Below are 26,687 nucleotides of genomic sequence, written 5' to 3'. Positions count from 1 at the left end.
GTGGCTCAGTGGTTTGGCATCCACCTTTGGCTTGAGTCATAATCCCAGGGTCCTGAGATGGAGTCCCTCATCAGGCTCCCTGCCAGGAGCCTGCTTCTCCTCTGCTTGTCTCTGCCTCCCTCCCTCTCTCTCTCTCTCTCTCTGTGTGTGTGTGTGTGTATTTATTCATGAGAGACACACATGCACAGAAAGAGGCAGAGACTTAGGCAGAGGGAGAGGCAGGCTCCATGCAGGGAGCCCGATGTGGGACTTGATCCTGGGTCTCCAGGATCACACCCTGGACTGAAAGCAGATGCTTTAACCGCTGAGCCACCCAGGCGTCCCCAAAAAATATATATATATTTAAAGATTTTATTTATTTATTCATGAGAGATAGAGAGAGAGAGAGAGAGAGAGAGAGAGGCAGAAACATAGGCAGAGGGAGGAGCAGGCTCCGTGCCCTACACGGGACTCGATCCCGGGTCCTAGGGTCAGGCTCTGGGCCGAAGGCGGCGCTAAACTGCTGAGCCACCCGGGCTGCCCCCAAATAAATAAAATCTTAAAAAACAAAGAAACAAACAAACAAACAAACAGAGAGAGAGACCTTGCATGTGACCGTGAGGCAGGGTGAGGGAGCAGAGGGAGAAGGAGAGAATCTGGAGCAGACTCCTTGCTGAGTGCAAAGCCCACGTGGGGCTTGATCTCGCAACCCTAAGATTGTGACCTGAGCTGAAATCAGGAGTCAGACTTGTAAGATAAGATGCCCCCCAAATGGAAGGTCCCCCCCCCCCCTAAATGGAAGGTTTTTATAGGAAGGAGCCTGGCACAAGAAAGTTATTAGCAAGAGAAAAGGATTATTCCAGGCAAGTTCCTTTCCCTTAAGGAGTATTATGCAGATTACCTAGTTTTCCTTTGGGGGAAAGAAAATGCCCATGTAGGGGCTCATTGGTGCTAATCAGAAAATTCCTGACTAATCAGTGAAGACAACGTGTCTGTGGAAGTTGAAACACAGTTATAGGGGGTCCCTAGGTGGCTCAGCGGTTTAGTGCCTGCCTTTGGCCCAGGGCGCAATCCTGGGATCGAGTCCCACGTCGGGCTCCCAGCATGGAGCCTGCTTCTCCCTCCTCCTGTGTCTCTACCTCTCTCTCTCTGTCTATAATACATAAATAAATAGATAAATAAATAAATCTTAAAAAAAAATGAAACACAGTTATATTAGGCATTAAACCTGGGTTTGGGGCAGCCCAGGTAGCTCAGTTTAGTGCCACCTTTGGCCCAGGGTGTGATCTTAGAGACCCGGGATGGAGTTTGGTGTGGGGCTCCCTGCAGGGAGCCTGCTTCTGTCTCTGCCCCTCTCTCTCTCTGTCTCTCATGAATAAATAAATAAAATCTTAGGGATCCCTGGGTGGCGCAGCGGTTTGGCGCCTGCCTTTGGCCCAGGGCGCGATCCTGGAGACCCGGGATCGAATCCCACGTCAGGCTCCCAGTGCATGGAGCCTGCTTCTCCCTCTGCCTGTGTCTCTGCCTCTCTCTCTCTCTCTCTCTCTGTGACTATAATAAATAAATAAAAAAAAATTTAAAATGTTAAAAAAAAAAAAAGCCTGGGTTTGAAGACTTGACCTATTCTTTTTTAAATATATATTTTTTAAGATTATTTATTTATTTACTCATGAGAGACGCAGAATGAGAGAGAGAGAGCAGAGACACAGGCAGAGGGAGAAGCAGGCTCCATGCAGGGAGCCCGACGTGGGACTTGATACCAGGTCTCCAGGATCACACGCTGGGCTGAAAGCGGCCCTAAACTACTGAGCCACGGGGGCTGCCCCGAAGACTTGACCTATGTGATGCCAATTTTGGACTGCAAGTTTTCTTTTCTTTTTCTTAAGATTTATTTATTTATTTATTTATTTATTTATTTATTTATTTATTTATTATTTATTTATTTATGAGAGACACACAGAGAGGCAGAAACACAGGCAGAGGGAGAAGCAGGCTCCATGCAGGGAGCCCAATGTGGGACTGGATCCTGGGACTCCAGGATCATGCCCTGAGCCAAAGGCAGGTACTTAACCGCTGAGCCACCCAGGCATCCCTGCAAGTTTTGTTTTCAACAATGTTGTATTAGAGATCTTCAAGGGATCCTGGAGGAAAAGGGCTCAGTAGGCCCCATCTCAGCCATTCTGTTCCTCCCCCGAAAAGTCATCTTGGAGACAGAGAAGAGGTTTGGAAGTGTTCCTGAAGAGATGTTTCTGAAGGGGGTGAGAAGTTAGTTGGCATTGATGAGGGAGCAGAAGGCAAGCTGAGGACAAAGCACAGATACCCTGCAAACCCCTCCCTCTTCTCCCAGGTGGGACATGTGTGACATTCCTCAGGCACTCCTAGCTGCTCTAAAGCTAAGGGAAGGAAAAACAAATGGTTAACTTACAGAGATACAGTCCAGCAAGACAAGAGACTCCCTCAGTTTACAAATGTCTTACTGACATTTGTAAGAAAAAAGCATTCTTATCAATAACCTAATTTCCAGAAGGAAGCTCCCAACTGTCTTAATGTTAATGCTTTACTAGAGGAAAAAACAACCTTAACTTGACAATGGCAAGGCCTCCAGTATCTCGTAGATCCTCTTTTTGTTTTTTTTAAACAAAGTTGAATTATCCTCTTTTTTTTTTTTTAAGAGTTTATTTATTCATTCTTTAGAGACACAGAAGCAGAGAGAGGCAGAGACACAGGCAGAGGGAGAAGCAGGCTCCACCCAGGGATTCTGACTTGGAATCGATCCTAGGTCTCCAGGAACACACCCTGGGCCAAAGGCAGCACTAAACCGCTGAGCCACCTGGGCTGCCCTGTAGATCCTCTTTAGCATATGAAAGTTCTTTTAAAAACCTCCCGTTTTCCTGACCCCCAGCTCCCAAGTATATAATCAGCCACCCCTCGCAACCCTGGTGCAGCAGCTATTTCTGCCCAGGGTCCTGTCCCTGTTGCTTTAATAAAATCACCACCTTTTGGGACCAAAGACCTCTCAAGAATTCTTTCCTGGCTGTTGGCTCTGGACCTCACCTACATTCAAAACTGTATCAGCATGATGTAAGGAGTAGCACTGAAGCACTGGTGTTCTTGGGAAAATGGGTCTGCCTCCAAAATCCAGTCACTCCAACAACAAAGATGGCTGAGAGAGGAGGAAAGCAAATCTATCCTAGCTCCCCCTACCCCACCGCCACCCCAAAGAATGAAAAGCCAATGGTATAGGTTAAATGCTCATTTCTCAGTTTCCTGCTCCCTGCCCCCTACCTAGTAGTCTCTTCAGATTCCAGTCTGAGGACCTAGGGCAGAGATTAGGTAAATGACCAATGACCCAGTTTTTGCATCTGAGCTGCAAAACACCTGGGTTGGCCTGGTCTGGGTTGGGGGAAGGGGCCTCCCTACTACTGGGGAGTTCCTATCTCATTAGGTTTCTGTCTTGAGTCTCACTGAAATCTCAGAGCATTTTAGAGCATGGAGAAGAGCCTGGAAGCTTGGGTTCAAATCTTAGCTAGGCCACTAATCCTCTGGGTGACCTTAGGCTTTTGTTCTGCATGTGGAATGAGCAGGGGGTTCAAACAATATTTAGAAGTCTTTTAAAAAGTGCCAAGGGAGGAATTAATTTGAATTTTGTTATCCTAGTGTAAAGGAAACACCCCTGATCCTACCTAGATGGTGGCTGATTATATACCTGATTATATACCTAGATGGTGGCTGGAGCTACTGACAGTTGGGTCCTGTCCACACTTTTACATTTCTTTTAGCCTTCTTACAAGACAATTCACTTCTTGTGCTTGTAACGCTAAATAACTAAATTAATAACATGGTTACTTAGGCTCTTTCACCCCCAAACCTGTTTCTCCAGCCTGGAGGGGATGGGGTTTGATTTTGGTGAAGTATCCACTCCTCCAGGTAGTAACTGGAAGCCAGGGTTGAGCTGAAGCAGATCGCTCCCACCCTCACCCTCATGCCATTTTCTTTCTCCACCTTGGCGATTGAATAAGTGCGACAATTGTGGATTCAGTATTGTACCCCTACCCGACCCCAGACTGTGAGCTGCGGGAGAGCAGAGACGATGCCTGACTTGTGCAGGGGCATCCCTTTGCCCCACATGGAGCCCAGGGGCCTGGCACACAGATCTTCAGTAAATATTTGCTGAACGAGTGACCAAATGAATGACTGAATACGGCAAAGAAATCTTGTGTCACGGAGCTGAGGGATCTGCAAGCAGCGGTTTTTACAGAGATTTTTTTCCTAAGGTAGTGACTTGGCCCGGGGGTATACTGGGATGACCAGAGTGCCCCCTCCCCCCAAAAGCTAGGCTTTCCGGAGTCGCGCCCGCGGCCAGGTGGGCGGTCCCTTAAGCGGTCACCTGCTAGAGGTTGGCCAATCATCGGGGGGCGGGGCGGGTCAGACCCAGAGATGGGTGAGAGTCTGCTCTATAGAGCTCCAGAAGATCCCCACCCACGCAAGTGGCCTAATGTCGCGCAGCGGATCACCCCCTGAGCAGCGCCAGCAGGCGTCAGAGGCGGATGCCACGGCCACAACCTTCCGAGCGAGCGGTAACTTCAGGGCGGCTGGGACGCGCTGGGACGCGGAGCCGAGCCCTCCCTTTGCTTGGAAAGTTACCGTCCCTTCCCCGAGGTCGGTGCCCCACCCGGCCAAGCCTCCGCGACCGAGTTGGGGCCGAGGCTAATTAGGACCTGGGAAAGCTCAAGCTCGGGTCTTTGGCTCCTGAGCAGGAGAGGGCCGAGACGGTGCCTCCAAGCTTGGCCCTGCTGGTGGGTGAGACCCAGGCCAGAGGGAGTCAGAGAGTTTTGCTGATTGATCTTGCCTTTCTGTCCCCAGAACATCAGCATATCCGCTACAACCCGCTACAAGATGAATGGGTTCTGGTGTCAGCTCACCGCATGAAGCGGCCCTGGCAGGGGCAAGTAGAACCCCCACTCCTGATGACAGTTCCCCGCCATGACCCCCACAACCCTCTGTGTCCCGGGGCCACACGCGCCAATGGAGAGGTAAGCCTTTAGAACCTGCATCTGCAACTGAGCCTCACTGCCCCTCACCCACAACGGAGTGGACTCCCTTCTGTGTTATAACCCACGGAGTCTTTCTGACCCCACAGCGGGCCCTCCACACCCCCCTGTATCCTGTCTGGCCCCTGAAGCTTTAGATGACTGGTGGGTATGGAGCAGCAAATGCTTCTAGACCATCCTTGTCAGTAGGTGAATCCTTATTATGATGGCACCTTCCTGTTTGACAACGACTTTCCAGCTCTGCAGCCTGATGCCCCCAATCCAGGTAAACTGGCTCTAGCTGTTGTTGGCGGGGGGAAGAGAGGCTGGACTTGTTGGGGGACTTCTGTTGCAGAGAATGATACCCTTTTTATCTCAGGACCCAGTGATCATCCTCTTTTCCAAGCGGAGGCTGCTCGAGGAGTTTGGTAACTATGGATTTCCTCTCTTACCTTCAACCCAGGGCTTGGACTGAGCACTAGGTTGGGCCCTGCCCCTGGCACAGCCAAGCTCTATATCACTGTCATTTCTTCCTCCTACACCACCTAGTAAGGTCATGTGCTTCCACCCCTGGTCAGATGTAACGCTACCACTTATGTCAGTCCCTGAGATCCGCACTGTCGTCGATGCATGGGCCTCAGTGACAGAGGAGCTGGGTGCCCGGTACCCTTGGGTGCAGGTCTGTGAGGTTGCCCCCTCCCCTGGATGGGCAGGGAGAGGGTGGTGCAGATTTGGTGCTGGGAAGTAGTATTCCTGTTTTCACAGGATGTGGTCAGGAGAGGCTGGTTTGGTGTCTCTTTGGCTATTAAAGCTGCCTACCTCTACCCGATAGATCTTTGAAAACAAAGGAGCCATGATGGGCTGTTCCAACCCCCATCCCCACTGCCAGGTAAGTGTGTCAGGGGCCATAGTGGATTTCTGGGGTGAGTCCAAGGCAGTACTTTGGGGAAAGGACCTAGAGGGACAGAGTAAATATGCTAGTAATGAGGCTTGGAGGCAAAGGATCTGCCAGCTCTTCTCTGCTCCTGCTCCTTGACAGGTGTGGGCCAGTAGTTTTCTGCCAGATATTGCCCAGCGGGAGGAGCGATCTCAGCGGGCCTATCAGAGTCAACATGGAGAGCCCCTGCTAATGGAATATGGCCGCCAGGAGCTGCTCAGAAAGGTGCGGAAAAGCCAGACCCTGTTTCTGCAAGGAACCCCAACCCTCAGCCCAAAAGAGAAAGGTGTATGAAGGAGAAGGGTAGAAGGAAAATAGAAGAGAGACTTGATGGGTAAGCCATAGCAATAATCAAAAAGGAAAGATGACAGTGACTTAGATTAGGGTGGTAGTAGTGGAGGTAAGATTCTGGGTACATTTTTTCTTCTTCTCCTGCCTATTTTCTGACAGTCCCCCAACCCCATCCCTTCATGACCTCAACTCTACTTGATCTGCCCAGGAACGACTGGTCTTAACCAGTGAGCACTGGTTAGTTCTAGTCCCTTTTTGGGCAGTATGGCCCTTCCAGACACTGCTGCTGCCCCGTAGGCATGTGCGCCGCCTGCCTGAGCTGACCCCTGCTGAGCGTGATGGTGAGTTTTCCAGCTGGGACCCTGGGGCCAGGCACAGGATGGGGATAGCTCTGGTAGGACCAGCATCTTGGCCCCAGGCTGAGAGTCAGGCTCTGATTCCAGATCTAGCCTCCATCATGAAGAAGCTCTTGACCAAGTATGACAACCTATTTGAGACATCCTTTCCCTACTCCATGGGTTGGCACGGTAAGGCTTTTTGAGCATCCATACCTAGCTCTGACACCAATTCTGAGGTCCTGAGGCCAGCTCAGTGGACTGCAACCCCCAGCAGGCTTTGAAATACTTGTTGGGGGAAGTGTCCAGACCAGGGGTGCTGGGACTGAAGGTGGAACAATAAACTTGGCGAAACTATGTCTCCTAGTGTTTTCCAATGCCTGGTCTACTCAGTGGCAAGGAATGCTGGGAGATGTAGTTTGCAGGTAGCCAGCCTAGTTTAGGGGTAGGGGCTAGGCTGAAGAACTAGAAAATGACCCTTCCCAATGATCTCTTCTGTCAGGGGCTCCCACAGGATCAGAGGCTGAAGCTAACTGGGATCATTGGCAACTTCATGCTCATTACTACCCTCCACTCTTGCGCTCTGCCACCATCCGGAAATTCATGGTTGGCTATGAAATGCTTGCCCAGGCTCAGAGGGACCTCACCCCCGAGCAGGTCAGATTTCAGAGCACTCTGGGTCCTTGGGTGCTCCTTTTGTCTCCCATTTTCCCAAGGGAACTCAATAATCATGACCCTGAAAACCGCTATAACCTAGGAGCTGCTCAGCAATATCCTCTGGTTACTTTGGCAGTCTTTATCACCAACCTCCTGGTCCTACTAGCCTCCCCCCCAGTGTCTCCTAGGTACTCATTATTACTGTTCGACTCCTACCACTCCATACCACCATTCTGGGCAGCCTGCTCCTCCCTGATTGCCCCCTGTTCCCTTCCAGGCTGCAGAGAGACTAAGGATGCTTCCTGAGGTTCATTACCGCCTGGGGCAGCAGAAGGATAGGGAGACAGCAACCATTGCCTGACCACGCTGACCACAGGGCCTTCTGCTTGAGGGAACCAGGGCCGAGGGTTGGGAAGATGTGGGATCAATAAAACTAAACTGTGTTTCTCAAACTTATTCTAATGACAGAGGAGTATGAACTATAATCCTTGGGGATCTGGGTTAAAGGCTGATGGCATAGCACCAGCCACAACTCTTCTTTGCCTACAAATATACAAAACTTAGAGTACAAAAATTCCACCCCAAATCTCTGAATAAAAATGAATACTCAATTTAATGTCTGGCCTATAGATTCTCTTATTCCTGGAGTAACAAAGGCATCACAGTTTAAGAAACTTTGAAAATTCTGTGTTCTTGTCTGTGGCTAAGGCTTTCGGAAGGCCAGAGCCCCCTTTACCACCACCCCTGGGATGATATGTCAGCTCATCAAGCCTAGGCCTGAGGGTTTGATGGGGAGTGGGGGAGCAGGATCCTGGATCCAGTGGTCAGTGGCCAGACACTGGGCTGCTGGCCAGAACCTCGGCTTTTTGAGTGGCTGCAGCTTGGCTCTGCTCCAGCCCACAGGGGCTGAAGGGGCGGGAAGGGAGCGTGTACGTGGCTTTGTGTCCTTGACTTCTCTAGACTCTCATGTGCAGCACATAATTGCAGGCTCTGCACGTTTGTAGTTGCCCATGTGCCCCAATTATTGCAGCAGAAGAAAGGAAGAAAACAGCTCTGGCAAGGAAGGGGCTAACAGAGTTAGGAGCCCCAGCACCTGGAAGGAGGGGATGGTTCTTGGAGTGATCTTGAGTCTGTCCCCACTCCTCCCAACCTGTTTCCTTTTTTTTTTTTTTTTTTAAATATTTTATTTATTCATGAGAGACAGAGAAGCAGAGACATAGGCAGAGAGAAAAGCAGGTTCCATGCAGGGAGCCTGATGTGGGACTCCATCCTGGGACTCCAGGATCACGGACTGGGCCAAAAGCAGGTGCTCAACCTCTGAGCCACCTAGGTGTCCCCCAATCTGTTTCCTTGGCAAGATTGTATGACTATGGCAATAATAGGGCATGCAACCCAGGAGACCTGATGCCATCTAGTGCCCTCCAAACTTTTAGGTGAGGATAGGGCTGGTGAGCAATGCAAGGATGGCCAGAGGCTTTTTATCTTCATTCTTTCAAGGCAACTGAGTTTGGGAGGGTTATCATGCCAGGACTAGGCAGTGATGATTTGGCTTGGGAGAACCCTGGCTGCCTGCCTTCTAGTCCAGGGTTTTTTCTTCCTTGAGACCCTGAAGGGATAGGGTCTGGGACTTGGAGTATCTGGAAGGACCTCAGACAGACTGGTACACATCTCCGTTAAGACCTCAGTTACTGGGAGTGGATGTGAACCCTGGATGTGTTGCAGGCTTAAGGCAGACCTCAGACAGACTGGTACACATCTCCGTTAAGACCTCAGTCACTGGGAGTGGATGTGAACCCTGGATGTGTTGCAGGCTTAAGGCACACTTACACAAACACCTGACCCAACACCCTTGATTTGACTGCATTTTGGAATCGTTTGGGAGTTTTAAACTCTAATGCCAAGGCCCTTCCAGAGATCGGATTTAATTATTTTGGAGTGTGGCTTGGCTGTTTTAAAACCACAATGCCCAGCGAAGTTTAAGAATCATTGTCCCACAGAAGTCCTTATCTGGAGTCAGGGGCACCTTCACCTTCTCCAATCACCTGACCAGTGGCTCCTGAGCCACTGAACTTGGTTTTGTTTTTGGACTGCTGTAAGGAGGAGGGGCCTGAAAACTTCAGTCCTGCTGTCCCAGGAGGGCACGACTGCAGGCTAGGACCCGGGAATCCATCTCCAGACTCTGTCCCCCTGCGGGCTCCTCAGTCCGGGACGGGACAGGAAGTGTCCGGCAGAGGTGGGGTGGAGGTGATTGGCAGTTGGAGGCACCAATAGGCCCAGACCCCCTCCCTTTTCACCCCCGTCCCTCCATTGGTGCCTGGGCGGAGCCGCCCCCGCTGCTGGGGGCCCCGGGGCGGGAGGGAGTAGAGGCCGGGGCAGAGGGCGAGGGCGGAGGGCGCTGGCGGCGGAGGCCGCAGAAGGTGAGGCCTGGTGGGGCCGGCGGGAGTGAGAGAGGGAGCCTTGCCAGGAGAGGGCGGGGCTGGCTAGTGTACGCTCTGAAGGGCCTAGACTGACTGATGGACTGTCAGTGTGTGCGTGGGACTGTGAGGCTGTGTGTGACGCTGCCAGTGTGTGGACCTGTAACTGAGTGTCACTGGGTGCAGCTGTCAACTAATCTGGCTGGTGTGTTCAGTGTGCATGTGGTCGAGGCTGCATGTGGCTGTGCAAGTGTGGTGGTTCTGTGTTTGTGTCAATGTGCAGTTTTGGGTGAGAGACTGAGTTGTGTGTTTGTGTGTGAGAGGGCCTGTGACCACATGGGGCATGTGTTTTGGGAAGATCTTTTTGGGGTTTAAGACTGTGTCCGTGTGAGAGTGGGTGGCTGGGTCTGTGTGTGTGTGTGTGTTTGTGTGTGGTTGTGTGACTTCAGCAGTAGCAGAGCCTGAGTGACACTTGTTTTATGTGTGGGTCCTGGGTCCTGTGTTAGAGTGTGTGAGTGGAGCTGTGTTGTTCAGTGGTCAGTGGGACTGACCTTTCTACCTAATGTCCAGCAAAAATAGACCCATCCCAACACACGTGTCTGCCCTTCCTTTCTGTGCTCTAGAATCCCTGTCTTTAGTCTACTGCTCCATAGTTTGTTTCCCTATCTCAGTTTCCTTTTATTTTGCTCCCCCTACTACTATCTTCCTAGAGCTGTCACTCATATGCATCTCCTCATAGTTTTATCTCCCCAGGTATCTCTGTGTATCTGCCTCTCACATCCTTGGCATCTCTGTCTCTCTCTGCACCCCTATTCCTAGTTCCCCTGTTCACCTCTGTCTCTTTGGCTTCATGGGGGCCTGGAGCAGTGATGAAATGTGGGATCTGCTGTGCTAAGAGCTCCTTGGAAGATGGGACTTAAGCCATTATGAGGATTTGCTTTTAGGGAGTGCTGTGACCCCATCCCCGGGGGCAGAGTGCTAAGTATATGTGTTTCTGTTTGTATGAGGGTATGAGTCTGAGTGAGGATGTCTGAGTGTATCCATGTGACTGAGTGGCTATATCTGAGAGTGTGTATCTGAGGATAAGTGTGGGTCTTGTGTATCTGGCACCAAGGGACCAAAGGCATTTCCTGGTGCTGGGGCCCAAAGAGTGGAGGGGGGAGGTAAGAAATGGCTGGAACGTCAGGGGCGGAGGGACTGGACTCCGGATTTTCTTTATACCCCCCAACCTGGGCCTCCCTTTTCCTCAAAAAACAGCTAGCTATGCCCTAAGGAAATATTTGCTGGGGAGTAAAAAGAGTGGAGGCGTGAGTCTGCGTCTGATTTTTCATTTGGTTATGTCCACGTGTGTTCAAGGGAGTGTCTTTTTGTTGACTGTGCCTAGTGAGTCCATGCATGAATGTGGCTGGGTGAAAACATAGGGAATCACTCCCTGACGGGGACATAAGCAGCCCTCCTTTCCCTCTTGCTGGCCGTGGCTGTGCCTGTGGCTTCCTTTCCAGACTTTGGGGGAGGCCTCTTCCCTTCCCAGGGCCTCGGGTGGGAGGGGGGCGAAAGGGGAGGAGGGAGGAGGAAAGAGGGAGGTGGGGGCCTAGCTCTGGGCGGCTGAGCTCTAGGGCCCAGAGGGGCGGAGGAGGGAAGGGAAAGGAGGGCATGATTCTGGGGTCCCAGAACTGAGTGGAGCTGAGACGGGTGCTGTAGCTGGTGGGAGGAAGTCCTGGAGGCCATGGACATTCAGCCACTGGGATCACAGAGGTAGGGTGGGGCTCAACAGGGTAAATGTTGCTGGGGTACGGGGTGGGGGGGAGGGGGGAAGCCATTAGACACATTCAGACAGATACACAGACACATGGATGCCCTTGTTCTGCTCTACTTGGGAGGGGTCTATGCTGTTCCTCTTCTGGAGCCCTTGCCTGCCTGGCTCTTTCCCTATCTGCTACTTTTCTTGTCCCCATGGCCACTTCCCCACTGCCTTTCTTATTTTGCTCTTCTCCCATCCAGAATCCCTCTCTCCTAGCATCCCCATAAGCAGTGGTTACCATACAAAAGACTTGGTTACCTCCTTTGCCTTTCTAGTTCTGTCCTAGCCCAGCCCTTCCCTCACTGAACCCCTACCACCTCCCAATCTTGACCTTGGAGCATCTCTTGGTCCTGTGGCCTCCACCCCTGGTCCCCTTTCCTGCAGGCTTCTAGATCCTTCAGCCTCTCTCCCCTCCCCGACACCCTGTCTCCATCTCCTGGCTGCTTGCCCACCCCCAGCCTCTGGCAGCAGCCAAGGCATCTGGATCTGCTTAACTCTGCAGCTTCAGCCTGCACCCTAGCCCCATCCAGCCTCACAGGCTTGAGACCAACAAGATTCCAGAGTCAGGCCCAGATGAGTGGCCCAAGGAGCCAGGCCCGGGAGAGAAGAGACCTGGCAGCCAGAGGAGGGCTAAGCCTCCTGGTAGGAATATAGCAGGGGCTCAGACCCACGGTGACAGGCCCCCACCCAAGGTTGGTGAAGGCTGTCTCAGGTAATCAGAGGCAATGACTAGTCCTGGGCCAGGTGGGGGTAGACACTGGAATTCCCAACAGCTGGGTTGGAGGAGTTAATGGGAGTGACTGAGCTGGTGCCAGCACTTGGTGCCAGGGGTGGGCGCCAAGGGTGGTGTTTGTGTGTGTGGGGGGGACTGCTGGCACAGCCTGTCGCCTCCGGCTTTTGTTCTGGGCCCTAGGCCCAGAGATGGAGGGTGTGAGTGCGCATGTGTGTGTGTTTGCATGTATGCACACGCAGCACTGGGTGTATGGTGGAAAAGGGGACCTTAGATCAGATCCCCTGATGTTTTCGGATATCCTTACCCCATGTGGTACCTAAGTTTTCTTCCTAGAAAGTCCCAGTTTAGAAGAGGAGGAGGCAAAAAAAAAAAAAAAAAAAAAGAGGAGGAGGCAGGCTTTAGCCTCCCATCTGGGAATGGGGGATTGCTGACCTTACCTTTTTCCCCACAGATGAGCAGCAGCTGCTCAGGGCTGAGCTGGGTCCTGCTGGCCGTGGCTGTAGCCCTGGTGTCCGCTGTCTCCCCCTGTCCCCAGGCCTGGGGCCCCCCAGGTGAGAAGAATCCTGCTATATGATGCTAACTCTGACTTTTGACTTGCCATCCTCACTGTGACCCTTTCCATGCCTAATCTGTGGCCCCCAACCCCTAACATCCAACCTGACAACATCCCCTCTCTACCCTGTCTTCTAACCTCTGTTTCCAGATTATAACATGATGCTTTGACCCAATGACCCCATCCAGGGCTTAAGAGTCTGACCCTTATCCTGTCATGCTTGCTAATTGGGGGCTTGGATGGGAGAGAGGGAAAGGAAGAGCATCTCCTTAAAAGTGCCCTCCACAGGGGTCCAGTATGGGCAGCCTGGCAGGTCCATGACACTGTGTTGCCCTGGAGTGACTGCTGGGTAAGTGCCCCACCTGCCCATTGGCATTGGGCTGACAGTCATGACCCTTTCTTGACTCTGTCCAGTCCTCATGCTCCTCCCATCCTTGCCCCTGTGTCTATAATCCTCACCTCTCCAGATATCCTAACTCTCAAACCATCCTTATTCAACAGAAAATTTTAACCAACATGTATTGAGCACCTGCTGAGTCCCTGGTCTATTCTAGGCTCTGGGATCCAGCAGTGCACAAGCCTGGCAAGATGCCTGCCCTGGCAGAGGTTACATTCTAGTAGGACAGACAGATAATAAGCAAATACAAATCTTGCCGGGTAGTGGTAACTGCAGGGCAGAAAATCAAAGGAAAGTGATATGGAAGATGATAACTGATTGGTTACTTTTTATTGGTAATCAGGGAAGGCTTCTCTAAGGAGGTGACAGTGAAGCTAATTTCTGAAGGTCAGGAAAGAGGCAGACACGCACAGGTCGAGGTACAGGCATTCCTGACAGAGGGAACAGCTATGCAAATGCCCTGAGGTGTGAATGAGAGAGAGGCAGAGACACAGGCAGAAGGAGAGCAAGCTCCCTGTGGAGAGCCCAATGTGGGACTCGATCCCAGGACCCCAGGATCATGACCTGAGCCAAAGGCAGACACTCAACCACTGAGCCACCCAGGCGTCCCGAGTTCAATACTCTTGAATAGCAAGATCAATGTGACCGGAGGGTAGTGGGGAGGAGAGGGAGGAGCTGAAGAAGGAAAGGAAGGCAAGGGCTAGGTCACCAGGGGCTTTCTCAGCTCCTGGACTTAAAGGACTCTGGGTTTTATTGCAAGCACAGTGAGGAGCCAATGGAGAGCTGTGGCATGGCTTACGCTTTAAATCTTCCCTCTATCATCACCTCATCTCACCCCCAGGGCTCCGGTGTCCTGGTTTCGGGATGGGGAGACAAGGCTGCTCCAGGGACCTGACTCTGGGCTAGGGCATGAACTGGTCTTGGCCCAGGCAGACAGCACTGACGAAGGCACCTACATCTGCCGGACCCTGGATGGTGCACTCGGGGGCATTGTGACCCTACAGCTGGGCTGTGAGTTGGGGAGGGAGTGTTGGGTGGCAGTGATGAGACAAGGCAAGGCACACCTGAGGGAAACTAGGCCCTGAGTAAGCCTTCTAGGATGGGAAGGACCTGGGGACTTCTCAGACTCCAGTTGCACCTTCTGCCTCTAGACCCCCCAGCCCGCCCTGTTGTCTCCTGCCAAGCAGCTGACTATGAGAACTTCTCCTGCACTTGGAGTCCCAGTCAGGTCAGCGGTTTACCCACCCGCTACCTCACCTCCTACAGGTGTGTGCATGATCGGGTATGTGTGCCTCTACATTTGGGTGTACAGGCACAACATGGGTATGGGAGGCATTGAGGGAGATCCTGAGGAAGGCCTTAGAGAGGGGGAGGATTCTCATTTCCTTCCTGACCTCCAATGGCCCCCTCCCTGCCAGGAAGAAGACTGTACCGGGAGCTGATGGCCAGAGGTAGGATATAAGGGAGAGGCTGGGGGCTCCAGTTGGATCCCACAATAAGCATTGCCAAAGCTCAAGACCACATCCTGTCTCCTAGGATGAGTCCGTCCACAGGGCCCTGGCCATGCCCACAGGATCCCCCAGGGGCTGCCCGCTGTGTAGTTCATGGGGCAGAGTTCTGGAGCCAGTACCGAATAAATGTGACTGAGGTGAACCCCCTGGGGACCAGCACACGCCTGCTGGATGTGAGCTTGCAGAGCATCTGTGAGTACCCTCAGATCCTCACTTCAGAGACCCCAAATGGACTCCAGAGTACAAATAGCCTGATACAGAACCTCCCCCTGCTAGAGCTCCCTCTTGACACAGACCCCATTTTAGGACACAGTTTCCGTGGAGACTAAGAAACCAAAGAGATTGGAGCCCAGGAGGCACAGTTACCTCAGCCTCTAGAGGCTGCTGCCACAACCTCTCCTGGTTTCCTAGGCCACAAATCCTTCCAGGTACCTGGCCCCAGAGCTGCCTCTCAGCTTCTAGCCTCTGTGCTGACGGCAGCCGTATCTCATGTCCTCCTTACCCCAGTGTAAACCCTTGCTGGCTCCTCTTTCCTTTTTTTTTTTTTTTTTTTAAGATTTTATTTATTTATTCATGAGAGACACACAGAGAGAGGCAGAGACATAGGTAGAGGGAGAAGAAGGCTCCATGCAGGGAGCCCGATGTGGGACTTGATCCCAGGATCCCGGGATCACGACCTGAGCCGAAGGCGAAGTAGACACTCAACTACTGAGCCTCCCAGGCGTTACCTCTCTTTCCTTCTGGTCTATATGTAAGAGGGGGGAACTAAAGCTCTAGCTAAAATTTAGACTCATTAATTTTCTTCCTTGAATGGAAAGTAGAATCATTCTAATTCACTAAACAAATAGTTCAAAAACCGATCTCCAGATCTTAGCTCATTTTTTACAAAAGATTAAACAAACAAACAAACAAACAAATAATAGGAGCAGACGGAGAGGGACAAGCAGACTCCTTCTCTACGTAGAGCCTGGAGCCTGATGTGGGCCCAATCCCATGACCTTGAGATCATGACCCAAGCCCAACCAACTGAACCACCCAGAGGCATCCCAACTCATTTTATAATGGGATGACAGACAAGTACTGAGCCCAATGGATGATTAAGCTTAAGATTTCCCCAAACCCCTTAGAAGTACCTCCCTCAAAAAAAAAAAAAAAAAAAAAAAAAAAAAAAGAAGTACCTCCCTCAAGCACCTTTAGGCATACACCCACCTTCCCTTGGGAGGTGGTGAGGAAGGGATGGTTACCTGTTGACTGTCCTGACTTTGTGTCTCTACCACCCTCAGTGCGCCCTGACCCACCCCAGGGGCTTCGGGTAGAGTCGGTACCTGGCTACCCCCGCCGACTGCGTGCCAGCTGGACGTACCCTGCCTCCTGGCCCCGCCAGCCCCACTTTCTTCTCAGGTTCCGACTGCAGTACCGTCCAGCTCAGCATCCAGCCTGGTCCACGGTGAGGCCTGGAATGTGTCCCAATCTGGGGGCTCTCTGTTCTGCCTCTGGTTTTATGTTCCTGGTTATTCTGCATGGCTTTTTGGTACACTGGCAGTTCACCAGAGCCCTGTCACCTCCCCTAGTAGAGTGGCCTCCATGGGTGAGCCTTTGTGAGGGGTGCTGGGGTTGCAGCAGGGCCCAAGAGGCCTAGTCTCTGCCCTGTGGGGCTGTTACTGATGTAAATCCATCTGTGGGAAGATAGGAGTGGCTTTTTACAAATAACATTTCTAGGGAAAGGAGTGCCTGGCACCCAGGGGCACAGCCTCAGACAAACATTCATATACCCAGATAAGAACAGCAGTAAATTACTCTCTCTGAAGTTGTTAAAGACTGGCTAACTGGCTAATATCGAGTCTGGGGAGCAGCTGCCTCAGAAAATGATCAATATTTTTTGAGCATTGTCTGCCCACCAGGCAACATACTACACATTTTACATGCATTATTTTATTCAGGTATATTCACCTCTATTTTACAAATGAAGAAACCAAGGTACAGAGCAGCCCAAGGTCACTCAGTAAGTGGTACAGCAAAGATTTGAACCCAGGCAGCCTGATGACACACCCTGTCTATATAACTACTGTGCATTTTTGTCTTCCAAAAACTAGGTGTAGATCTGACACCACCAGCCACCCCATGTGAGGCCTAGATGGCCCCACCAGTCTGACAGGGATAGAACTGGGAGGAATGGGTACTCTTTGCTGACTGAAGCTGGGGGCAGATAGGCTTAGCCTTTACAACCTGGATAATGGGCCAAGGTACCATCTTCATTCCCAGGTAGAGCCGGCTGGATTGGAGGAGGTGATCACGGACGCCGTGGCTGGGCTGCCCCATGCTGTACGGGTCAGTGCCCGGGACTTTCTGGATGCTGGCACTTGGAGTGCCTGGAGTCCCGAGGCCTGGGGAACTCCAAGTACCGGTGAGAGACTGAGCCCACGGCATGGGCAGAGGGCCCATCCCACAGCATCCATTGGCTGGACGGGTGTGCGAATAGGCTGCATGTACATGTCCTGCCACACAGGCGTGGCAATTGAGGTCTTGGTCTTTAGCCTTGGTTGCCTGCAGCCACACCCCGGGTTAAGCCCTTCCCCTCAATCTCTACCTCTGTTAAGTCCCCAGAAGCTGGCTCTACCCTTTCAGCTTCCACCTCCTGGGCATCCATGTTCAATCCAGGCCCTGGCCTCACCTGGCAGGCCCTGTCTTCCTCTCCCAACCTGTGTGGACAATTTTCCTCAGGTTTTGCCTTCCTTCAGGGTCCCTACCGAAGGAGATACCAGCTGGGGGACAGCCACGGAAGCAGCTGGAGGAGGAGCCTCAGGCAGACAGCCCCACTCCCCCCAGGCCCTCACTCTTGCCAGACCCACGGCCACTTGGTAAGCTTGGACAGGTAAACAAAGGTAGTATAGGACAGGAAAGCCCCAGAGAGAAAGGGTTTAGTCAGGCAGCCTTACACTGACAGTAGCATGTGACCTTCCTCAGACCAGAGAGATCCCTTGGAGCAGATAGCAGTGCTGGCATCTTTGGGAATCTTCTCTTTCCTGGGACTGGCAGCTGGGGCCCTGGCACTGGGGCTCTGGTAAGTAACTGCCATTGGTCCCTCAAATTCTGATCCCACACAGATGTTCTGATACCCACGGACCACACCTATTCCCACCCTTCATGATTTCCCAGTGAAACTTTCTGATTCTGGAAAGATCCCCCCCACCCCCCCTCCAACTCCCATTATTTTCACTGATTTCTCTCCCAACACTTTACTAATATACTGTTTTGGAGGAGACAGAGATGCCCTGCATTGTCAGGGAGACAGCTGCCTTTTTGTGCTCCAGGCTGAGACTGAGACCAGATGGGAAGGCCGGACCCCAAAAACCTGGGTTCTTGGCTCCAGTGATTCCAGTGGACAAGCTTCCAGGTAAGTAGGATATCTAGGAGGTTTGGACTCAGAGATGTGTGCCCTCATTTCAAGTGTCTGGATTAAGAGCCAGATGCTCTAGTCATTATAAGGATGTTGGGGAATCAGTTGGGTCACTTCATTCTTATGTGTGAGCTCAGGGATGGACCTTTCATTCTTGAGTCCTTGGGCTCAGAGTGGGGTCTCTTCCTTCTCTCACATTGTACTGGGGTTCCTTGATGGGCCCCCCTCATTTTCAGGGTGTTAAGCTCAGAGCTGGATATCTATCCTGATTCTTGGGGTATCTTAGATCAGACCTGGGTCTCCTCCCTCATTCTTGATGTACCTGGGCCTAGAACTAGGAACACTTCTTCATCTTCAGGGTGTTGGGATTTAATTAGAGCTGGGCTCCCCTATTCATTCTTGGAGTGTTGGGCTCAGAGCTGGGTCCCCTCCCTCATTCTCAGGGTGTCTGGGCTAAGATCTAGTCCTATTATCTCCCTTGATTTGCCTCCTGCTTCTTCTAGGAGCCCCAAACCTGTAGATGACCCAGGAGGGCTTCAGCTGATTCCACCTATAACTCTGTCTTGCTGGTGTGGATGGACAGACAGATAGAACCCAGGCAGAATAGTAGATCCCCATGGAGGCAGGGGGGCGGGAATGGTCTCAGCTGGAGGTTCTGTTTGGAGCCTATTTCTATCAGATTTTTCGAAACTTGCCAGCTGAAAGGTGCCTGGACTTCTCATTTCATCTCAGAGTTGGAGGTCCACCTGAGGAATGTGTGTAGATATGTATGTTTGTGTCCATGTGTGCCCATGTGTATGTGAAATAGGAACATGTGTTCTCCAAATGTATGCATGTAGGTGCCTGGGGAGTATCTGTGGCTCCTTGGCGCTTGGCTTTGCCCCTGGAGGGGTTTGTGAAGATGTGAATAAAGAGAATGAAGAGGTTCTTCTGTTTATTGACATGTCTCCCAGTTTCAGAGTCAGGGCTCACAGGAGAATGCACAGAAGTTGGAAACCACAGTAAGAAATTGTTGTCCAATGCTGCTTTATTATTTTGGCTGGTGGGGGCCCTGGTCCATTTTCCCTGTCAGCCCCAAATTCAGGTTAGGCAGAGTCCCCTGGAGCCTCCTCCCTTGGCGCTCAAACCACCGAGCCAGGCTGCGATTCTGAGGGTGGATGCAGACACTGCGTCGAGACAGGTGAAGCCTGGGGAAGGAAAGGTCCAAAGCCAGTCATAGCTTGGGGATGAGCTTAGGGGTCCAAAAGTTAGGGCAAAGGCTAGATGAAAACCCGAGTCAGCATCAGAATTAGCAACTGGGGTTGGGGTTGGGATCAGCATCAGGTGTGGGGACTGAGGTCAGAGTCAGGGGTCAGTATGAGGGGCCGGGGCAGAGCTCACACAAAGGCCTGGAGGTGACAGTCCCCATTGGCTTCCTGCAGTTCCACCCGGATGACCCTCCTCAGTAGCTTGTTCGAGAGTGGCTGGCGGTAGAGCTGAGTACAGCAGGTAATGCTGGGTGGCAGTGGCAGTGCTAGGGGACAATGGGGCCATGTGTTTTAGAGGGCTCCTGACCCAAAACCCTGCAATCAGCTGGAGGAAGGACTTCCCGGGTCCCTTTCCCTCCATCCCATTCAAATCCAGGGCAAATCCCTGGCCTTCTAGACCCCCTAAGCACTCACCTGCTCCAGGGTCTGGGCTTAGTAGCAACAGTAGCAGCAGGAGGCTGCTAGTAGATGATGGCCCCGTCATGCTTCTCAGCCTGGATACTTCTCTCTCCTCCTCCTCTCCTACCTTTTATTTAGGTGCCTTTTACCTGAGGCACCAGATGAGTCAGAGGCAGGTGAAGATGTATTGCTCATCCTGTGACATTCCTGGGCCCTAATTGCCACAGACCCCTTCCTCTTCTAGGGCTGCCATTTCCCATGGCTTCTAGACAGAGAAGCTGGAGAGAGGGGTAGTGCATGATATGAAGACTGATGCTGCAGTGACCAAGTAAGGGTACCTAGGTATCCACAGTGGCATCCAATGATGGATATTCACACACACATACCCACAGTCACACTGAATCACACCTCAATCACTCAGTCAACCTTACATGGTTAGACAACCAAAGACAGAATCACAGAGCCCCAGTTGTACTCAAAGTCCCATTCCCACAGTTGTGTCTTCATAATCATTCAATCATACAACTATATGAACACACACAAATTCTGATAGGCAAATTGTGGGTGGGGTGGGAATAGAGGGCAGGCCGGCACCAACTTGTCTTCATCTTCCCCCCTCTACTTCCTGCCCTAGCCTGCCTGTCTTATCAGGAGAAATTGATGGGAAGGGGGTCCCTAAAGCAAGCCCTTTTGGCTGAGGATGAGTCTTGGCTGGGACAGTCACATCCAGAGTGAGAAGCTGGGTCCTACTACTAGGGTAACTTCGGGATGTTGAGGAGTGGGCTGCTTTCCCCAAGGAGATGAGACAGGGAGGAAGGATGGAGTGGGTAAGGTGGGAAGATGAGAGAAGATAAAGTTCTTTGGTGCCAGGTTGCTGCTGTCAAACAGACTCAAGAAATCTTACCTTCCTGTCTAGTCCTGTCCCAGAAATGCCAGCCTCTTGCCAGCAGGGGCCTGGAGTTTCCAGAATCAATCCTGGCTTATTGAGACATCAGACTCAAGAGCTTAATTACCTCTCTTTTGTTCTATTCAAATTCCTCTCCCTGGTCCCAGGTCCCAGGTCCAGTAACACACCCCTCAGCCCCAACCTAACCCTTATACATTATGCATCCCATCCTCTTGCTAAAACCCCAACCTCTTTATGTCTTCCTGTCTCTTCTCTCTTTGATCCCATTCCCAGGCCTCACTCTCTTCTTCCCCTTACTCCCTAAAGCAAAAGTCTTCCTCCTCCTCTGTCCTTTCCAAAAAGCTGGGAACTACCTATGGTGGGGCAAGCTGCTAAGTTTTGTGCCCCTGGCACCTTGAAGAATTTCCCACTCCTGGTCTGGGGATTTCAACCCTCAAGTCTTCCTCTGTGTTTGAAACATAAACTGAGTCATAACCCAGAAATCTAGACCTTGTCTGGTTGTTGCCAGGGTGCCTTCTGCAGCCTTCTGCTCTGTGGCCAGCTATCCACTAGGGGCAGGCCTTCTCTTGAGATGGGGACGCAAACCTATTCTGGGCATCTTTGTGCTGCAGGGCTGCTGAAACTATCAGGAGAGACCATCAGTTTCAAGAGTTAGAACTAGTCCCCCACGCATGCTGGGAAGCCCACTCAAGCTTCTCCTTCCTGTCCAGGGTGAGGCTTGAAGGCCTTTTCCTGGAGTTTGTCTTGGGGATACTCAGGAATTCTGACAGTGTCCTGCTATGGTGCAGGCCCAGGGCTGGAGAGGGTACTCCACTTTTGACAGGTGTAGACAAGGAAATGGCTCAAGAGCATGGATCCATCCTTGAAGGTGGCTGCAACCCAGAGGTCACTCATCTTTAACTGCTAATACCAGAGGCCTTAGCGTCTCTCTCCTACCCTCCAGTCTGGATTTGTGCCCCAAAGCTTGGGTGCAGCTTTTGAGGTGCCATTTACTTATCACAGATCTCCATCAGCTGATTGTCTGCTACATACTTTGTGGTATTCCTGGACCAATCAGTCCAGATACCTGGGAAGGCAAGAATGAATTCTTCTGGGTTATGCACCCATCTCTCCCCTTTGGCTATTCCAAAAATAGGGCCAAGTCTTCACCGCAGCCACAATCTGCTGAGGCAGGGGCAGCCCCCAGGCTGAAAGTTAGCTTTGCCCCCACCCATAAACAGGGCCTTCTCTTTAACTTAATTTTCTGGTGCCTTTTCTGGTGCTGGACCCAGTCCCTAACTGAAAGCAGGCCCACTAGGAGGCCCTCACCCTCAGCACTTTAGGAGCTAGAGGGTCTCAGGTCAACTAGGTGACAAGACAGAAAGGGGTGGCAGGGAGCCATGGCCTTTGGGTTTTCCTAGAGACATAGCAAAAACTGCTAGGTAAGCTGATGCCAAGTATCTTTAAACCTGGGAAAGACTGGGAGAGTCAGAAGTTGCAGTATTTAGGAAAGATCTCCAGCAGTCCCAAGTCAGTCTCCTGTGGCAGGCTGAGAGAGTCAGCGTCTAGGAATCTTCCCCTCCTCTCACAGCCTACTTTCTACAACTCTGGGCTTAAAATAGTTTATATTCACTCTCATTAAAAGATTCTCCAGACCCTTGGCAAAGTCCCGTCTAGGAGGAAGGTGGAACACATCGACGTGGGGATAAGGCTGGGAGGAAGAGTGGGACAGGGCTATTTAGTTCCTTGCACATAGGCTATTTACAGCGAAGTGTGTGTGTTTGGAGGGGATAAGAGGGGTTAGGTGGCAGAAGGCAGTCAATGACCATAATAATGGGAGGCCTGACACTGATGAGGGATCCTTAGTAATAATGGGGGCCTGGATAAGGAAGGGCATCTATCAGGGGGGGAGGCCCTGTCAGTAACGAAAAGCAGGCGTGTGGAGGGCCTCCCAGCCCGAATGGTGGCAGCGGCGACAGAGTCAGGAGGGCAGCACGGTGGCTTCGGTTTAAATCTTTAATGCACCGGCTGGCTGGGCAGTGGCGGTGGGGGTGCGGCGGGGGAGGCCGCGACCCGAGCGCTGGGGGGCAGGGCCCAGGCCGCTTGACAGACAGCTCATCAGGCCTCGCAGAGGCTCCAGCTTCTGCTCCCGGGGATGCGCCGAGCTGTGGGGCAATCCGACACCGGCATGAGGCAGGGATGGGACTCCCGGGTTCCCCCCATCCACCCTCCAGAGGCTGAGCCTCGTATGCCCCGGGCGGGCCCGCGGTGTCGCAGCCCCCTCACCTCCTGTCCCTCCGCCACATGCGCAGCCAGGGGAAAAAGTAGAAGCAACCCCAGTAGATCCTGCGGAGAGAAGGCCGGGCGGGGCGGGGCGGGGCTGACCCACAGACTCCGCCGCTCCGCCGCCTCGCCCCCCTCTCGCAAGGCTCCGCCCCGCCCTTTAGAGGCGGTTCCCTCCGCAGCCCCCGCCCCCTGAGGGGCCCCACGCCTCCCGCCCGCGGAGAACTTGCGCCCTCCCCCCACCCCAGAGCGGCTAGGTTCCTCCTCCGCAGAACCCGCCTCCACTCACTCCTCCTCCGCCTCCAGCGCCACCTCGTATCTCCTCAATCCCGACATGTCCAGGGCTCCGAACGTCTCCTGCGGAGCGGCATGATTGGATCAAGGATTCCCCAACCCCGGGTCCCCTTCTCTGTCATTCTCAGGACCGGTCTGACCTGTTCTCAGGTAATCTGAGGCAGGTGCCCCCGGGAAGCCTCATGCCACATTGGGACAGGGTGGGATTGAAGAATTGCGAGGCACCAGACGTTAAGGAATTAGGAGGTCGGTCACCTCGGGGGCCTGGGGCATTTAGGGGGGCAGGTCGAAAGGCTCTGCGGTCATGGACCTGGGATATTTGGGGCCCTGGGTGAGGATTTCGGGGGCTGGGATCACCTGGAGGGGGGCTGAGGGGTCGGCGCAGCCTAAACTCCCGCCCTCCCTGGCTCCACCCCGGAAACAGACCGTTACCGTTACGTCATAGGGACTCCGTCGCGCACCTGGGGTGGGGCTTGCCTATTACCCGGAAGGGGCGAAGTCTGAGCGCTTCTGCAGAGGAGGCGGGGTCAAAGTGTCACGTTGGAGGTGGAGCCAGGGCCATCTATCGCTAAAGGGGCGGAGTCAGCCCCTTATTACTAGAATGCGGACAGAGCTCAGGACTCTCTGCGAGAGATAGAGTCAGATTTTGGAGCTTTCTTCCTGGAAACCTCAGCCACAGGCAGCAAGATAAGAGCTTTGGGACGTTATCCAGTACTGTTTTCCTTGTCCGCTCTCCTCTTTCTTTGCCCTCTGCCCTGCCATTTGTATGACCCTGGGCTGAGGAGGAATAGGTCTCCAGAGAGGGCCCAGCCCAGATGGAGCAGACTACAGAAGTACTTGATGTGTGAGTGGCCTTGGCCAAGTCACTTAATGGCCAGAGGGTCACAGCCCTTTCTCTCTGAGCTGAAATTTATCTTCCTGTGACTTATGTCCCTACATTCATTCATTCAACAAATGTAATTGGCTAGGAATGGGTATACAGCAGTAGAGAAGACATCATTACAGTAAACATTAGCACACTGGTTGGAGGCAATAGAGGGTGCTCCAATAGAGCCCAGAGAGCGCAATTAACCCTGTGTAGGAGGTTGGAAATAGCTGCCCCAGTTAGTCTGCGGAGGGAGGAAGAGAGCCTTCTGGCTGGACTGTAGGGGAGAGAGTGGCCAGAAATAAGGGAAGTGCAAGTTCCTTCATGCTGAAGTGTGGAAAACGGATACAACTACTCTCTCCCCCATCCCACCTTTCTCCTTCTACGTCTCTTTCTGCATGGGCCACAAATGAGATTGCAGACAGATCCATGGGTACCAGTAGGGCTTTATTGGAAGCATTGCAGTCTGAGTGTGGAGAAGAAGCTACGCTTCTGGCACACTCATCCCTGCTCACACACTCACACTCACATTGACGTTCCAGGCCCTGAGGTGACTACGTCAGGTCTGGTGCAAAGTTGCTGGAGGCCTGGTTTCCCTTCTGATCTTTGGTTCCCCAGGGCTGCAGTGATTCACATCCCTTCTCTCAGACATACCACTCCTTCTGGGGCTGTCATGGGCTAACTGCTGTGGCCCTTGTTCTAGGGGAGGAAGGAGATTCAAGGTCATGGGTTGGGGTCTTGGGCAGGGGCTCTGAGGGAGGAGGCAGGGCTGGGGAGGGCTGGACTTGCCTTTGCAGAGTTCTTCTGCAGTCTCCGGATGATGTGGTCCACCCAGGGCTGGTCTGGGGGTGCACAGAGCTGGCGACCCTTCAGTGTGGTGAACCTGTAGTCAGAGGTCAGAGAGAACACAGTCCTCTCAGCATAGTAAACTTGGAATCAGAAGGAATGGAACGTCCTGTAACCCAGCTTCCTGGCAGGCCCTGGTGTGAGGGGCAGAGGCTGAGGACCACATCTGGGAACCTGTTTCAGGGGCTTCCTTGTGGGGAGGAGCTTGGCAAGGAGAAGAGAAGTAAGATGATGAGTGGAGGCCCAGGTGATGGAGGAGGTGATTGGGAGGGGAAGAGACTGGTTACTCTTCAGTACCCCTACCCCAAGACAACAGTACCCTGCAGCCATCATTGAGAAGGAGATAGGAACAAAAAGTCACCAAAAATGTTCCTGGGAATTGGATATTGGTTATTGGCATCACTCAGAGCTGGAGGGGGGGAGGTGGTGGTAGTGTAAGGGTTAGGGCTTGAGGGACTTTTAGGTGGGAAGACCATGGCCCTGACTAGAACTCAGGATGCCTCGTGCCCACTGCCTATAGCTTTAGTGATCCTCTCTTTTCCATCCTTGTGCACCATCCTCTTCTTCCTCTGGAAACCTAGGCTAAAGAAGGTAGAGCCTCTAAAGAGAAGGGCAGTCAGAGGCCCCAGGACTCATCCAGGTACTGACACAGGACTGCCAGGGGCACAGGCACATCTATATCACCCGGGTACACACATGGGACATGGGCACATTCACACCCCACAAGTCTGTGTATAAATTGCAGAGGAATCTGCACAATGCACAGGTATACCGACAGTACACAGGAACACATATAATCACAGGGGCATACCCATTTGGCACATGTACACTCTCAGGACAGACACACTTGGACCTGAGTGTTGATCTGAATGCACAATCTGCTTCACAGACTCCCCTTCTCTGCCCCTCATTACCTTACCATTTCACTCCTTTCCCTTTCCAGGGGAGACCAAGAAATCAGTATGCTGAGAAGAGGAGTGGTGCTGTGCAGGAGACCATGGAAGACAGAGAGAGATGGACAAATTGGTAGAATCTTTAGAAGCAAGTGTGGGTTGCAGGAGTCCTGCCTGTGTGGAGCTTGTGTGAGACTGTGAGACTGGATGGCAGAGAGTGAGCGGAAGAGTGATGGTGAGGGTGAGGGAGGCCATGATAGTTCTATGAGCGTATGTGAGCCTGTGTGAGGTTGTAGCTATCTCTCGTTTATGGCCTCCTGAAGCTTTCATTTTTTATATCCAGAAACTTCTTCCCTTCTGTTGTGTAATAAATAATTTGACTGGTCTTTGCCTCTGATTTCTGAGAGGGAGACTTAAAATCTTTGAATTTCCTGAATAATAGGAATGCCTTTGTTATTCATGAGCCCCTTGGATTGTCATACCTGAGTTTATGCTAAGAGATGAGGTGGCTTAGTATCATCTGGGGAATGGTCACAAGAAAGATGAACCATGTCACTGGAAAGTTGGGGCTTTGAGCCTGCCTAACCTCTGGGAATGGGATGGACACTGGATATTGAGTTCAGTCAATTCAATCCTGCCTACATAATGAAATCTCAATAAAAACTCTGGATGCCAGAGTTTGTAGAACTTCCTGGTTGGTGAACACATTGATGTGCCAGGAGGGTGGGGCTTAATGTGTCCCAATGGGATTAGAGCATGAAGCTCTGCATTTGAGACCTTCCCAGACTTTGCTTTGTGTGTCTCTTCATTTGGCTGTTCCTGATGGATATCCTTTATAAACAACTAATTATAAGTATAGCACTCCTGACTCTCATATGAGTCATTCTAATGAATTATTGAAGCTGAGGGATCATGGGAACTCCCTGGGCTTGTAGCCAG

The 26,687-nt window shown here is 52.2% G+C and overlaps 4 protein-coding genes across 9 annotated transcripts; 2 read left to right on the top strand and 2 right to left on the bottom strand.

The window, feature by feature from the left end:
• The first annotated feature begins 4,387 nt into the window (after positions 1–4,387).
• On the top strand, positions 4,388–7,845 carry GALT (galactose-1-phosphate uridylyltransferase). Of its 2 annotated transcripts, none has more exons than XM_041760499.1 (11): positions 4,388–4,556; positions 4,843–5,012; positions 5,220–5,295; positions 5,389–5,437; positions 5,559–5,688; positions 5,842–5,898; positions 6,049–6,171; positions 6,446–6,578; positions 6,681–6,764; positions 7,075–7,229; positions 7,507–7,845. In XM_041760499.1, the coding sequence occupies exons 1-11, from the start codon at positions 4,475–4,477 to the stop codon at positions 7,588–7,590; spliced, it is 1,143 nt and encodes a 380-aa protein (XP_041616433.1). In that variant the 5' UTR covers positions 4,388–4,474; the 3' UTR covers positions 7,591–7,845. The 2 variants fall into 2 exon arrangements, with proteins under 2 accessions (XP_041616433.1, XP_041616432.1); XM_041760498.1 differs by having other exon boundaries at positions 4,396–4,638.
• Positions 7,846–9,533: 1,688 nt separating this feature from the next.
• IL11RA (interleukin 11 receptor subunit alpha) lies at positions 9,534–26,133 on the top strand. Of its 3 annotated transcripts, none has more exons than XM_041763551.1 (13): positions 9,534–9,646; positions 12,629–12,728; positions 13,019–13,079; positions 13,969–14,138; positions 14,279–14,393; positions 14,546–14,578; positions 14,664–14,830; positions 15,922–16,085; positions 16,901–17,042; positions 17,377–17,496; positions 17,603–17,699; positions 17,950–18,032; positions 25,799–26,133. In XM_041763551.1, the coding sequence occupies exons 2-13, from the start codon at positions 12,629–12,631 to the stop codon at positions 25,822–25,824; spliced, it is 1,278 nt and encodes a 425-aa protein (XP_041619485.1). In that variant the 5' UTR covers positions 9,534–9,646; the 3' UTR covers positions 25,825–26,133. The 3 variants fall into 3 exon arrangements, with proteins under 3 accessions (XP_041619485.1, XP_041619487.1, XP_041619486.1); XM_041763553.1 differs by lacking the exon at positions 25,799–26,133 and adding an exon at positions 18,539–18,962; XM_041763552.1 differs by lacking the exon at positions 9,534–9,646 and adding an exon at positions 11,262–11,398.
• Positions 19,045–22,899, bottom strand: CCL27 (C-C motif chemokine ligand 27). The gene is made up of 4 exons (XM_041763554.1): positions 22,854–22,899; positions 19,697–19,959; positions 19,416–19,548; positions 19,045–19,222 (listed from the first exon to the last, which is right to left on the bottom strand). The coding sequence occupies exons 2-4, from the start codon at positions 19,764–19,766 to the stop codon at positions 19,066–19,068; spliced, it is 360 nt and encodes a 119-aa protein (XP_041619488.1). The 5' UTR covers positions 19,767–19,959; positions 22,854–22,899; the 3' UTR covers positions 19,045–19,065.
• Positions 22,570–23,668, bottom strand: LOC121495702. 3 transcript variants are annotated; one of them, XM_041763556.1, is made up of 4 exons: positions 23,577–23,668; positions 23,140–23,207; positions 22,854–22,913; positions 22,570–22,732 (listed from the first exon to the last, which is right to left on the bottom strand). In XM_041763556.1, exons 2-4 carry the CDS (start codon positions 23,184–23,186, stop codon positions 22,576–22,578), a joined length of 264 nt encoding a protein of 87 aa, XP_041619490.1. In that variant the 5' UTR covers positions 23,187–23,207; positions 23,577–23,668; the 3' UTR covers positions 22,570–22,575. The 3 variants fall into 3 exon arrangements, with proteins under 3 accessions (XP_041619490.1, XP_041619489.1, XP_041619491.1); XM_041763555.1 differs by lacking the exon at positions 23,577–23,668 and adding an exon at positions 23,502–23,575; XM_041763557.1 differs by lacking the exon at positions 23,577–23,668 and adding an exon at positions 23,285–23,452.
• Positions 26,134–26,687: the final 554 nt, after the last annotated feature.

The sequence above is a fragment of the Vulpes lagopus genome, chromosome 7, assembly GCF_018345385.1.
Source record: "Vulpes lagopus strain Blue_001 chromosome 7, ASM1834538v1, whole genome shotgun sequence".
In the NCBI taxonomy this organism is placed as follows: domain Eukaryota; kingdom Metazoa; phylum Chordata; class Mammalia; order Carnivora; family Canidae; genus Vulpes; species Vulpes lagopus.
Note: the sequence above shows the minus strand (reverse complement) of the source record. Positions and strands in the feature narration are given on the sequence as shown.